The sequence below is a fragment of the Cornus florida genome, unplaced genomic scaffold, assembly GCF_030987335.1.
Source record: "Cornus florida cultivar Cherokee Brave unplaced genomic scaffold, ASM3098733v1 CherokeeBrave_3.0.0_Hap2_Chr10, whole genome shotgun sequence".
In the NCBI taxonomy this organism is placed as follows: Eukaryota; Viridiplantae; Streptophyta; class Magnoliopsida; order Cornales; family Cornaceae; genus Cornus; species Cornus florida.
Window position 1 is genome coordinate 78746419 of NW_026775580.1, and position 15746 is coordinate 78762164.

At 38.1% G+C, this 15746-nt stretch overlaps 1 protein-coding gene across 1 annotated transcript in view; it reads right to left on the reverse strand.

Moving 5' to 3' along the window:
- Positions 1–12933: 12933 nt before the first annotated feature.
- The window catches only part of LOC132277916 (uncharacterized), a 52861-nt gene continuing 50048 nt past the window's right edge, over positions 12934–15746 (reverse strand). The window contains exon 6 of the mRNA XM_059779756.1: positions 12934–13158. Within this exon, the coding sequence (XP_059635739.1) occupies positions 12934–13158 (225 nt within the window). The remainder of the gene's footprint in view (positions 13159–15746) is intronic.

Sequence of the window (15746 nt, forward strand, 5' to 3'; positions counted from 1 at the left end):
CAGTGGTTTTACAACTTGTTGACCGATCCATCAAAAAGCCCTGGGGTATCATTAAAGATGTTTTGATTAAAATTGATAAGTTCTTCTTCCCCGTTGATTTCGTTGTCATAGACACGGAACCGGTTCCGAATCCTAAGAGCCAAATTCCCGTTATCGTTGGCCGTCCCTTCTTGGCAACCGCAAATGCCAACATTAATTATAGGACGGGGATAGTGAAAATCTCATTTGGCCATATGAAGGTGAAGTTAAACATCTTTAATCCAACCCCGAATTCGATAGACAAGCATGAAGAAGTGTGTGTTGTAGAAAAGTGCATTGACAATGTACTTAAAAAACATGAGTTTTTGCTTAGAAATTCTAAGAGTTCATCTTCAAACAAGAATTCAAGGAAAGCTGTTGTAAAACCAAGTGTTCCAAGGGCATGGAAGCCCAAGAGTTGCATAAACCAAGGACCATCAATGTCTTTTGAATCAAATCCAACAAGTTCTCTAGAGAACCATTTGTTGGGTGGGATTCAAAAATCTATTCACCCCATCAAGGAGGGGATGCATGATATTTGATCCGGATTAAAAGAGCCCAACGTCTTGCTAGAGACGTTAAAGACTAGCAATGCTTCATAGGGTTTACAACCCTATTCCTCCCTCATTTCTATTTTACCTTTCATTTCTTGCGTCGTCTAGATATATTCTGGGTTTATACATATTGCTAGGAATTGTGATTGAGAATGCATGCACTTCCATTCTGAAAATAGGCGTTTTGCACTTGTTCGATCGATCTCGAAAGAGGTTCGATCAATCGAACATCCATTCCTGCATCTAATCATCTTTTAGTCTCATCGATCGAGAATTTCCTGCATATTTTAGCTCTCTGTGTATCGAGTGAACTTTAGTTCAGATCGATCGAAATTTTCCTCAGATCAATCTTTATTCTATATTTAGAAATTTTTTTGAAACCTATGAAAAAGGCCTCTCTGTGTATTGATCGAACTTGTCTGCAGGTTTTCACCCATTCGATCGATCGAAGTATCTTCTAGATCAATTTTGGAATGATCGATCTGTGTCCATTTATTGATTTTGACTTTGACTGCCCTTTTTGAATTTTGATTTATATATATATATAATACAAAAATATTTTTCCTTTATTTTTTTTTAAAATAATAAAATAAAATATTTTCAAAAAAATCCAAAAACATTTTCATTTTCATTTTCATTTTATTTTTATTTTTATTTTTTTCAAAAATCCAAAAATAGTTCCAAAAAAAAAAAAAAAACAATTCAAAAATACTGTGTCGTTTTGAGCTTAGATCGATCTGTGTTCTTAAAGATCGATCTATGTTCGATCGATCTGAGATTTTTTATGATCGATCGAACATATCGGGAGTCGTTTTTAAAAATAGAAACCCTAGGGTCATTTGATCGATTTACACATTGATCTCAACCCTCATCGCCTCCCACTATTGCAACCCATCTTCCCAACCTCCGACGAAGCCTCTGGCGAGTTTCCCAAGCTTCGAAATCTCATCTCCACCTCTTGATCTCATCTCATCTCCTTTATCTCCACTTTTCTCCTGATTTGGTAAGATTGAGTTGCATTTTTGGATTTCAAGCTTCAATCATATGTTTTAGATGCTTTCCATGCTTAAATCTTGAGTTTCCATGATTGAATGTTTCCATTTTTGAAGTTGATGAGCATGTATATATATATGTATATATTTGTATATATTTTAATTTTGAATCCGATTTTGGGGGTCATGTGCCTATACAAGTGACCATTTTTGTGTTGTTGAGGTGTAGGGGGACCCACAAGCTTGCTTGGGTACCCCTCGTGTCATCCACGTCACAGATCTGTGACTTTTCGAATTTCTCACAGCAGTTCGATCGATCGAACTTCACAGATTTGCATATGCACACTTCACACACCATCCATAGTGTTCATGCTAGTTTTTTGATGCCCAATGCTTATGTTTTCCACATTGGATGCATTCCATACTTATACTGTTTAGCATGTTTCACTTAGTCACTTTTTACTTGGCTGCATCATCACTTACATAGATTCATGTCAATTATTCTGAGTTGTCTATCTTACTTGACATACATGTTTCTATATACTGTGCTTCAATTCTCTATTATCTGTTACTGACTTATTTTGTAAGTGTTTCTTTTCTGTTTTGCAGGCCATGGCACGGGTTAAGATAGTCGCCCGTCGATAGTATCCGGAGAAGGTACGACAGCGTGTAGAGGAGCCCACAAAGCCTTCTTATGCCCAGGATCCAGAACACGCTGAGAAAGCAGTTACATGAGTATAAGGAGCCAGCTCCGGCTCAGTCTGACCGCTCTACCTCTACCGCTTCTGCATCTTCATCCCATTCTGATGAGGATGAACATATATCTTCTCCTTCTCCACCACCGGCACATCCTGGCCAGGTCTGAGATCGACCTATCTGGAAGTTCAGACGTCTTTCAGTGTCCCATGAGTTAGTCTTTGATATAGCTTTCTTCTCCCGGTCAGTCTTGACCCGGGCAGCTTTCGATGACATTGAGCGGTGCGACATTCTAGCTATTCTGGTGCCAGTTACTTATCTAGTTTTTTCGTGGCTTGTTCGGATGTTCTTCCAGAACCTCCGGCCGGCCTCGGGTAATCTGTCAGAGCTGCGAACTACCATTGATGGCCACCCTATCATCATCATCGTCGACACTTTGGCCACTTCTTCTCGATGCCCCTATGTTTGCCCTTATGGTCTTGATTATCCTATTCTGAGGAGGCCTTTTGATGCAGACATGGTCGTTACCCTCACTGGCCATTATGCAGTTGGCGAGACTTTTGCCACCCGGACTTATCTGCTAGACGACCTATGGTTTTTGGATTCGGTCTTGTACCGAAATGTATTTATGGCTGGGTATAAGATCCAGAGGCGTTCTGATTTTCTGGCAGCCCTTTATGCTTTCTACACCAGGAACTGGTTTTCCATTCTGGCACTTTACTGGAGTGTCATGATGAAGCTTTATACAGATTATATCAGCAAGGCCAAGCCCAAACGGGCTAAGTATCTCCCCTTTGCTCATCTTATTACTCAGATCCTCCAGGACCAACGCTACCTTTTCCATCCACAGAAGCGTTCTGAGTCAGGGTCTTGCCACTATGGCAAGAAGGGCTAGAACAAGAGCTACAATGCTCTTATCAAGAGCTTGGAGGAGGACGCTATCTTAGCAGTAGAGGAGGCTGCAGAGACTGAGAAGGCCGAGATGGCAGCAGCAATAGCAGCGGATGATCTAGCAGACGCACTGGTGACTGCAGTACATATAGAGATAGACCTGGAGTAGCAGCCTCCAGCAGAGGAGCTTCCACATCACTCTCCAGTTGGGTTGTCACTTTATTCCCAGGAACAGACTCAGGATGTACCACAGTTTCATGATCCAGTTATTCCTGAGGCTCCAGTTTTGACACCCGGCTTAGAAGAGCATGTCCAGGCATTGGAGGATGAAGTAGTCTCCCTTAGAGCAGACATTTCTACTCTTCGTACAGATATCTTAGCTGCGCTGTGTGACATATCCCAGAGATATTCGGGGATCACGCCCCGCTCGCCCTACCTCCTCTATCTGATCTTTTTATCTCTCTTATATCTGATATATATATGTGATATATGACTATTCTTTCTGATACTGATATGATATTTTTGCGGCCAGTATGTTGCCCTGATACTGTGATGTGCTGTACATTATTTCTCTTTTATGCATGATATTTTTGGATGTCTGGATTTTATATTGATACATTTATTTGTGATTGACTTCATTTATCAGGTGCATCCCAGTGATTTCAGTGAGAGAGTGTTGCCTAAAAATTTTCAGGATTACCCTTTTTTCTCTCTTCTTAGTTCATTTCTTATCCTATTTACACTTGCATGTCCACTATGCACTGTTATTATCCTTTTTGTTATCTGATGAGTTTTATCCAAGTGCTATCTTTTCAGGACCACAGTTAATTCCAAGTTTGGGGGGGGTTATACCACCCACTTTCAATATTTGTGTCCCAGCCATTCTTTACCTTAGTTGCACTGGTATACTCTTTCATTTTGTTCTCTTTGCACATTAAGGACACTGTGCCATTTAAGTTTGGGGGTAATGTGTGTTAATTGCAGTATTTGCTTTGAATTCAAAATTTTAAGCATGACTTGTGTATTTGAGGGATTTTCTATGATTGGTCCATAACTCGCTGTGATTTTGATCTTTTGAGGACTATATTGCTTAAAATTTAAAAATTGCATGACTTGAGAGTCTAATACTCCTTGTATGCATTGTGGATACCATTTAGGAGTAAATTTTTCGAAAGATTGATATCATGCTTGCACTTGTGGTCCACATCATCTTGATTTTGTGATTGTTTTGAAATTCACTCTAGGATTCTACATTAGCACAGGTGCACACTAGCATTCATTTGTGGGGTACGTGCTTTGTTGATTATTGAATTGGTTATATCCCAATTGGGCTAGTAGTGCATTAAAAGTTTTCATTCTTGATAAAAGTAGATAACAGACCCTTTTCATTGAGTAGCCGGGATTCTAGCCTCATCAAGTATTGAATTTCTCGCGCCGACAGGTGGAGGGCCCAAACTCTAGGTTAATAATTGAATGCTATTCAATAAATAAATAAAAATAATAAAAAAAATGAAAAAGAAAAAGTTGCAAAAGCAATAAAAAGTGAAGACTTCTCCCAAAAGGTGAGAAGTGAGAAATGATTAGATGGAGGTTGTTTTGATTTGTAACCTAGTTGATTTGAGCTTGTAAGTCCTTAGGGGTGTTTCAACACCTAGTGCCCTAAAGCCGTCTGGTTTGGGAGTCATTGACCTAACGCTCGACCTCATGGATCGCTAGAAAGCTTAATAGATCAACACATTGCACCATACTTCCATCTTTGATCCTTAGGGATAGAAAAAAAAAAAAAAAATTGAGTGCAAAGAATAAGCGTACCTAGATCAATAAAGCTTTAATAAAAGGTCCACTATTTGTCTTGATGATCGGTACTGGATTTGTGTGCTAGTTTGAGGGTAAGGATGTGATTATTTCTCTAGTTGGCTTAGATAGCAACAGATTTGATGCCGGTCCACTCAAATTGGATTCTAGAGTTGTTTTGATTTGCATGATCATTTTCTTGATGTGTGGAAGACCATACTTGCTTGTTTGATGTTGAGATTTTGGGAGATTGCTTGGAAGTGGTTAAAAAATTGCATACTTGAGGTAGTTTTCTCCCAATGTTTGTTTGCAATATTAGTGCCTTTTTTGTGATAATGAGCTTAATGTTTGTGGATATCATTTCTGAAAACCCTCACGAGACTTCACTCGTCTACTAGGGGTAACCTAGGGGTTTAAAATGCTTGTTGCATATGTTAAATGCAATCGTGTTCCCGACAAAAGTGGAGTTATCCATTTATTGCTTTCTAGTTCATAGTTGTATAGCCATTCATTTCATTCCTTTATTTCATAGTTCATTGCTAGGGACTAGCAATATTTAAGTTTGGGGGTGTGATGAGCGCTAAAAAGTGCTCAATTAAACCCCTTAAGTTTAGGTATTCTAGGACCTTTATCTATCTTACTTTCCCATCTTAGACTAATTTCATGTTATTGTCCTTTTTAGGTACTTATCCCAAAAATAAGTTAATTCAACCAAATAAGAGCTTAAAAGAAGCAATCCCAAGCCGAATGGAAGAAATGAGCAAAGTGGAAGCAAAATGAAGCAAAGTGTGGAAAATCAGCATATTCGATCGATCTCAACATTCCTTCGATTAATCAGAGCAACATCGATCTAGACATTTCAAGATAGATCCAAGCCTTTGTCCTTATCTAAAAGATTCCACCATGTTCGATCGATCCAACTTATCTTCGATCGATCGAAAATATCGATCTTATCCACACCTACCACTCTTGTTTTTTTTCCCAAAATATCCCAAAATATCTCAGAGATTTGTCTTTATTCAAAAATGCGCCGCTAAGGATGGATCGATCTCTGCAGCATTCGATGGATCTTAACATAGTTCGATCAATCGAACCCTCTCAAGTGCGAATTAAATCAAATTCCAGCTCATTTAAAGTTGTCTCATGGTGCAATCATTGTAAGAGCCCTTGTGCACGAGTCCAGACCATTGGGTGTGACACTTGAGCTACCTATATAAAGATTTGAGCTACTTTTTACACATATACTTAGAAACATTCTTAGAGAGAAAGAAAAGGAGAGGAAGAGAGGCTAGAGACACATTCTTGGGAGTTCTTCCATTCTTCTAGGGTTTCCATCAAGAAGGAGGTCATTCCTACCATGGAGATAACCCTTGAGGGTTGGATGAATACTTCAATGAGTGGCTAAACATCTTCTTGGGGTAGAGTTAGCCTTAAGCATGTCTTCTAGACTCTAATACTTTGTATTTTGAGGGGATTTGTGTTATAACTTGTCTTGACACTTATTTTATATATGAATCTTGTTTATTCAATGATTTGTGTGGTTTAATACTTTCAATTGATCATTTCATTCTATCCATATATCAATGTATGCTAGAATAGATGTTCATATATTTATCTCTAGTTTTTATATTATTGATGCATGTCTATGTGTGTTGATGCTATAGATCTAGAGATTGTCAAGGCATAGTGCTTAATAGAATACTATTGTGGTTTATTTGATGGTTCATACTCATGTCTTGATGGATTGTGCCTCTCCCTTAGTTTATTTAGTTTAATTTTCATACCCTTAGCTTAGTTGTAGTGTAGTTGCCTTAGTTGTTAGATGAGAGGACAATCCATGCTTGTTATTTGATGTTCTATGCTTATGAATACAAGTAGTATTATTCTCTAACCATGTGATGTGTTTGGATTGTGAGCTTAAAGGAAGGATTAATGGCTTAGTTTGATGTATTGTGCTATTCACTAGGTTGCTTAGACAATATATGCTTAATTGGTCATCTATACTTGTTGAAACAATCAATCACACACTCTCAAATTGCAACACATGTTTCCCCTCATTAATTATACATTGAATGTCTAGAATGGTGATGTTTAGTGATGACCTCTAGACCCCAAGACCTCACTCTCTTGTTTTCTCTAAATTTCATTTAAATTGCTTATTTTACATTGAACTTGTTTAGTTTAGTTTGTAGTCTAATTAACCAAACACACCACCTTTTGATCACTCGACCGACTAACCCTATACATTGTTTCCATTGCAAGCACGCCTATAATCCCTTGGGACGATCCCTAGTCACTGTAGCTATATTTTTAGTTAGAGGTAGTAGTGGCTTTTATAAATTTAAAACTTGGCAACATAGCACACTCACACTCTTTGCACATTTTTAGATGTTGGTGCCCGCAACACACTAGTATGATCGATCGAGTAATGCTGTTTTCCACCACTTTGCTTCCACTTTGCTCCTTTCTTCCACTAAGCTTGAGATTGCATTTTTTATTCTCTAATTCAGCTGAATTGACTTATTTTGGAGATAAGTGCCTGAAAAGGAAAATAACATGAAATTAGACTAAAACGGGAAAATAAAATAGAATAAGGTCTTAGAATGTTCGAGCTTAAGGGATTTAAATGCGCACTTTTTAGTGCTTATCACACCCCCAAACTTAAATATTGCTAGTCCCTAGCAATGAACTATGAAATAAAGAAATGAAATAAATAATTATACAACAATGAACCAGAAAGCAATAAATAGATAACGCCACTTTCGTAGGGAACACGATTACATTTAGTGAAAGTAACAAGCCTTTTAAACCCCTATGTGACCCCTAGTGGACGAGTGAAGTGAAATACCCCTAACTTTAAAAGGATAGTCTCGGTATTTCCTTTTATGATTTTTGTGCATTTTTAAATTCATTTCTTGATTATTTGTTTATTTGTTTAATGGTTAATTGTTTACTTGTTATTTATTTGTTTAATTGAAATCATATGTTTATGTGGACTTATATTAAATGTTTTTTTTAATTATTATTATTTTTTAATTTAAGGAGTTGGGCTTGGATAGTATAGATTACTTGGATAGGTGATTAAATGGGTACAGTTAATATCCATGGATGGTTATACATATATATATGGGTATATATGTATATGAGGTTAGTTTAATTATTATTTATTATTAATAATTAAATTAGTATTATTATTCATTATATATGTATTATATAGTTTTAGGGTTGTATATGTATTTATGTAATTGCCGACTTATATACATATAGCTATTTTATATTTTATTTCTGTTTTTCCTTTTTCGTCTCCTCACATGAATAGAATTAGGTTACAGTTACTTTGCTTATAAATATACTGGTATAAGTCTGCCTAAGGCTAAAAACAAAACCCTATTAATGTACGTAGAGGTTTGAGAGAGAATTGAGGGATCAAGTTAGGGTTTCGGCCATAGGTTGAAGGTTGGACCAAGGAGGAAGGAAGGTGATTGCTTGTGGGTTGAACCAGTAGCAACAGAGGTGCTTAACTGCAATTAAGGAGTTGTTAGAAAAATCAAAGGCGACGGTTGAAGGTTTCAAATTGAAACCAAAGGCAAGTTCTATATCTTACTCTTTCCTTTAGGCATGTGTTCTGTGCATGCCTATATAATCTTCAGGATTTAATCGGACATTAAAAATGGTATTGTATGCATGTTAAAACAGAGTTTAAACTGTATTGTGTGTTGTTTGATTTAATTTTCTTTATTGTAGCAATTGTTGCATATTATGTGTTTAAATTGTTGTTAATGATGCATAATAGGTTTAGATGAATTTCTGGGTTAATTTTGGACATAGATTGGATCCTTAAGAACCCTAACAAAGGTTTAAAAAGGGTTTAAACGTCGCCGGAGGTGATGAAGATGATGAGAAGTAGGGATAGAGCCGGCTCCCAAGGGGATGAAGTGGTGTGCCCCGGGTCATCAACCTCGAAACCCAACAGTTTGTGCATTCCCAAAAAGATAGTGGTGTAGAGCTTTGATGAATATGGCCAAGTTTTACATTTAGAAATTGCCACTACTACTTTTCACTAAAAATATAGCTAGGGCAAGTAGGGATCGTCCCAAGGGATTGGTGGGTCGTTTTAGGTTGAGGAATCAAGATTAGGGTTAGTAGGTCGAGTGATCAAAGTAGTGGTTGGTTGGTTGAATTACACTAGATGCAAATTAAACTAAAGTAAACAATAATGCAATAAAGAGAATAAAAGAGATAGAGAGATTTTGGGGTTTAGAGATCACCACTAAGCATACTTTTCTACACCCTTAATGAATGATTAATGAGGGGAAAAACATGTATTGCAACAAAGAGTGTGTGTATGGTTGTTTCAATAAGCATGGATGACAAATTAAGCATATATTGTCTAAGCAACATGGTGGATAGCACAACATATCAAATTAAGCCATTAATCCTTTCTTTAAGCTCACAACCAAACACATCACAAGGTTAGAGATATATGTTACTTGCATTCAAAAGCATGGAACATCAAACAACAAGCATGGATTGTCCTCCCATTTAACAACTACACTACAACTAAGCTAATGACATGAAATTAAGCTAATTAAACTAAGGGAGAGGTACAATCCATCAAGAAATGAGTATGAACCATTAAATAAACCACAAGAACATTCCATTAAGCACTATGTCTTGACAATATCTAGATCTATAGCATTAATACACATAGACATGCATTAATAACACAAGAAATAGAGACAAACACATGAACATCTATTCTAGCATACATAAACATATGGATAGAAAGAAATGATCAATTGGAAGCATTAAACCACATAAATCATTGAATAAACAAGATCTATATATATAAAAGTGTCAAAACATGTATCATAATACAAATCCCTTCAAAATACATAAATCAAGATGTAGAAAGCATTCTTAGGGCTTACTTTAGCCCCAAGAAGATGTCTAGCCACTCATGGATGATGTCTTCCAACCCTCAAGGGCAAGCTCCATGGAAGAAATTTGCTCCTTGATTGATGAAGAGCCTCCAATGGTGTCTCTAGCCTCATCCTCTCCTTTACTTCCTCACTAAGAATTCTCTAAAAAAATCTTTCTATGGTTGTATGTGAATCCCCCTCAAAAGTTACTCAAATCCCTCTTTTTGGTATGTTAGGTGACATCCAAAAATGATCTGGCACGTACTCCAATATTCTCCCAATGATTGGATAAGGACAACTTTTTATGAGCTGGCAATTTAACTTTTTCGCACTGGAGGAAGTTAGATCGATCGAACCTTGACCTTAGATCGATCGAACATGGCTGAGATCTATCGAACTGAAGCTGGATCGATCTTCTATGGCGGCACCTTTTTGGATAAAAACAAATCTGAGATATTTTAAAGATATTTTTGGGAAAAGGGCAAAAGCGGTTGGCAGGGTGGTACAGCTGAATAAGATCAATCATTTGGATAAGGACAAGAATGTTCGATAGATCAGAGAATGAAGTTGGATCGATCGAACTTTGAGATCTTTGACTAGGGACAAACATGGCTCAGATCCATCTTGAAGTGCTGAGATCAATGAAAGTTGGATCGATCGAACTCTTCTTGAGATCGACTGAAGTTGCTGAAATTCCACATTTTGCTTCTTTTTGCTCTACTTTGCTCATTTCTTTGATTCATCCCAGAATTGCTTCATTTCTGCTCTTATTTGGCTGAGTTAGCTTATTTTAAGGATAAGTACCTGAAAATGGAAATAACACGAAATCAATGTAAAGTGGGAAAATAAGATAGATAAAGGTTTTAGAATACCTAAGCTTAAGGGGTTTAAATGTGTACTTTTCAGCACTCATCACACCCCTAAACTTAAATATTGCTAGTCCCTAGCAATGAACTAGAAAGTAAAAAAATGCAATGAATAACTAAACAACTATAAACTTAGAAAGCAATAAATGGATAACGCCACTTTCGTAGGGAACACGATTGCATTTAGCGTATGCAACAAGCCCTTTAAACCCCTAGGTTACCCCTACTGGATGAGTGAAATCTTGTGAGGGTTTCTAGAAATGATACCCACAAACATTAAGCTCATTCTTTTAAAAGAGGCACTAATATTGCAAACAAGCATTGGGAGAAAACTACCTCAAGTATGCAATTTTTCAACCCTTTCCAAGCAATCTCCCAAAATCTCAACATCAAGCAAGTAAGTATGGTCCTCCACACATCAAGAAAATGATCATGAAAATCAAAATAACTCTAGAATCCTTTTTGAGTGGACCGGCATCAAATATGTTGCTATCTTAGCCAACTAAAGAAATGAGCACATCCTTACCCTCAAACTAGCACACAAATCTAGTACCGATCATCAAGACAAAAAGTGGACGTTTTATTAAAACTTTATTGTTCTAGGTGCGCTTATTCTTTTCACTCGATTTTTTATTTTTATTTTTATTTTAGGATCAAAGATGGAAGCATGGTGTAATGTGTTGATTTATTAAGCTTTCTAGCGATCCATGAGGTCGAGCGTTAGGTCAATGACTCCTAAACCAGACGGCTTTAGGGCACTAGGTGTTCAAACACTCCTACGGACTTATAAGCTCAAATCAACTAGGCTACAAATTAAGACAACCTACATCTAATCATTTCCCACTTCTCACATTTTTGGGGGAAGTCCTCACTTTTTTATTGCTTTTGCAACTTTTTTTTTTTTTTTTTTTCAAGTTCAATTATTAACCTAGAGTTTGGGCCCTCCACCTTTCGGCGCAAGAAGTTCAGTGCTTAATGAGGTTATAATCTCGGCTACTCAGTGAAAAGGGGTTGTTATCCACCTTTATCAAGAATGAAAACTTTCCATGCACTACTAGCTCAATTGGGATATAACCAATTCAATAATCAACAAAACATGTACCCCACAAATGCATGCTAGTGTGCGTCTGTGCTAGTGTAGAATACTAGAGTGAATCTCAAAACAATCACAAAATCGGGATGATGTGGACCACAAGTGCAAGCAAGATATTAATCTTTCAAAAAATTTACTCGTAAATGACATCCACAAGGCATACAAGGAGTATTGGACTCTCAAGTCAAACAATTTTTAAATTCTAAGCAATATATTCCTCAAAAGATCAAAATCATAGATAATCATGGACCAATCATAGAAAATCCCTCAAATACACAAGTCATGCTCAAAATTTTGAATTTAAAAACAAATACTGCAAAGCACCATTACCCCTAAACTTAAATGGCACAGTGTCTTCAATGTGCAAAGAGAACAAAAGAGAAAGAGTATACCAGTGCAACTAAGGCAAAGAAAGGCCATGACAGAAGTATCCAAAGTGGGTGGCATAGCCCCCCCAAACTTGGGATTAACTGTGGTCCTGAAATTTTGGCACTTGGATAAAACTCATCAGATAACAAAAGGGATAATAACAGTGCACAGTGGACATGCAAGTGTAAATGGGATAGCAACAGAAAATAGAGAGAGGTATAAGGGTGGTCCTGAAAATTGAAAAGTACTCTCTCTCACTGCAGTCATTGGGATGCACCTGATGGAGTCAAACATATAGATATAAGAATATGAAAATAGGACATCCATAAAGAAATCATATATAAACCAAAAATAAAGTACAGTACATCCAGTATCAAAGCCGATAGACACGATTGCAAAAATAATATAACAGTATCAAAAATATGCTGATATCATATATATATAAGAAGAATAAGAAGAACGGAAAGATCAAGTGGAGGAGGTAGGACGGGCAGATCGCGCTCCGCAGATGTTTCTGGATAGATCTCTGAATGCGGTCATGACATCCGTACGGAGGGAAGCAATGTCAGCTCTAATGGAGACAGTTTTTACGCGAATAGATACGACGGCGTCCTCCAGAGTCTGAAGTCGCTCTCCAAAGTCGGGTGTATGAGCAGGAGCCTCAGGTGTGGTTGGATCAAAAGAATGATGATCCTGAGCCTGCTCCTTATCGTGAACGGGTGACCCAACTGGAGAGTGCTACTCTAGGTCCTCTTTAGGCTGCTTTAAATCAATATCCACGTGTATGGCAGCTGGATCGACTACGACGTCATCTGCTGCCGGGTCTACTGCTGCTTCTATCTCCTCTGCCTCTAGATCCTCAGCTGCCTTGGCAACGTCGTCCCGGAGGCTCTTGATAAGAGCGTTGTAGCTCTTATCCCAGTCCTCTTTCTTGAATGAACATGCCCCAGACTCAGTCTTCTCCTATGGCTGGAAGGGATAGCGCTGATCACGTAGAATCTGTGTGATGAGATGGCCGAATGGGAGATACTTAGCCCTTTTAGGCTTGGCCTTGCTGATGTGGTCGACATACAGCTTCATCATAACACTCCAGATGAGTGCAGGACTAAACAGCCAACACCCTGTGTAGAATGCATATAGAGCTATAAGATAGTCGCCGCGCCTCAATGTCTTATGGCTGGCCATGAAGATATTACGGAACAAGACAGAGTAAAAAAACTACAGGTCATCTGGAAGATAGGTGCGGGTGGCGAAAGTCTCACCATCGGCATAGTGACCTGTGAGTAAAACGGTCATGTCTGCAGATGTAGGTTTGTAGAGAGTAGGATATATGTCCTGTAGCTCTGGAGGGCAGACATGTGGACAGGGGCAAGATCTGGATAATAGAGATAATAGAGATAATGTTTGCACTGTAATAGAGATAGGATGGCCATCAATGGTGGTCCTCAGCTCCGCCAGGTTACTCGGGGCAGGTTGGAGGTTTTGGAAGAACATCTGTACTAGCCTCGGGTACACCGGGTATGTGACAGGGGCAAGAATGGCTGCAAGGCCCCTCTGTAATATATCATCATATGCTGATCGAGTAAGTATCGATTGGGAAAAGAAGTCTGTATCGAAGACCGATTTGTGCGCCACTAAAAAGCGTGAGTATCTATGTAATGGTCGGTCTAGCTGCTGGGTTGGCTGAGCTGGTGATGTGAGATGGGATGTGGTTAGCCTCAGCCTAGTGAGAAGGAGATGCCTCATCAGATGAATGTGCTCTGCTATCAGAATGGGGAGACTGTGTGGGCTCTGCTGGCTCCTGTGTATGTGAGTGCTCTGCTGGCTCCTCTGTGCGAGATTGGACTCATCTGTAACGACCTTAGCTGATGCCAAAATTTTAAAAAAAATTGGCAAAACCTCCCCTAAAAATGGGCCTACCACAACCTATTTAAATGAATTTTTTAACCTGTCCCAGCACAATAAACATATAATACATTCTAACATCCCTTTCATCCATTCACCATGCCTTAACTTAGTTCCTCTCATAGTGGAACATCCACACACCAATTAATCTAAATTATCATAATTACAGTCCCAAAATACATGGTTAAGATTTAAAGTCCCTGTCTTACAACGTTACATGATACAATTGCATGGAAATATATATACCATAATTCCATTTGTTTAATTTACATCAAACAAAAGATAAGTTCGTTCTTAAGTTACAAGGCCATGAATACTAATTTAATTACATTTCCACAACTATGAATATACATAGAATGGTCAAAATACAACATAACAAACAACCTTCTAACAACTTTCAAGCTTGAGGTGGATTGTCGTCCACCAGTTCATTTCCAAGACCTGAAAAAAAAAAAATATAAATATATGGGGTGAGCAAATTGCTCAGTAGGTGGCACCTAAGACACGCATCTTGTGTCCCCGTGAACCCAAACAAGGAATAGGACAATAGGAATCGGGGTCATACTGTGTAGGGAAAATACAACATAATATACAGTCTCAACACAATCAATATGGAGTAATGAAATGCAGTGCATGTAAATGTCGCTACTCATTTTCAACAATTCAAATCCACCAATTTCAAACTGTTAATGTAACCCCCTTTGGTGACTCTGCAGCGCCGAGAGAAGGATTGGCTACTGTCCCTGACCTTTGGTGACTTCGAAGCGTCATTATGGGGCCCAGATAGCTCAACCACGCTAGGGCAATCTCCCTAGTTCCCTCTAGGTTACATTAACCTACCGGCCCGTTGGTGACTCCGCAGCGACCGGGTTTTCTCAAAACTCTTTTTCATCAAAACTTGTTTCCCTCAAAAGCTCCCCTTTTTGTATCAAACAATTTCTTTTCCATTTTGATACCCAATGACATGCATGATCATCATATGCTTTCATGATGCCATGATACATGAAAGATTCATACAATACACAATTTAACATGCTCCCATTCCACAATTTACAAATAAATTACTAGCACCATAAGCATAATGGAAGCTACACATAGACATGCTTTCCATATAACAAATTCTACCAAGATATAAACACTGAAGCATGTAAAATCAACATCTAAGCATGTTTGTCTCACAAAACCACATATACACATAAACATGAATCTTATTTACAAAACCAAATCATTATTAGAGGTAATCAACTCAATTAAGCATGTTAAGCATCAATTAACAAGGATTAATTCACTAGGGGGCAAGAACTTATAGATTAGAAACCCCTACCTCTTAGAATTGCGAAAACCCTCAAAATGGGTCCAAATTTCGAAGTCTCTAGGGAGCACCAAAACTGAAATTGCTTGTACCCACGTGTAGAGTTCGTCATGCTCTCCGTTTTGCCTTAAACGGCACTTAAATCTACCATGTAATGAGAGAGAAATGAAGATCCAAAGTTTGGCTTCCAAAAGAAAAGAAAAATGAAGGGAAATGAGGGAGAGAGAGGAAGAAACGGGGAGAGAGAAAATGAGAGAGAAGGAGTGGTCTCTAAACCACTAATGCATTAGTGGTGGGTCCCTCCACTTCAAATTTTGATTTTTCATTATTCTTT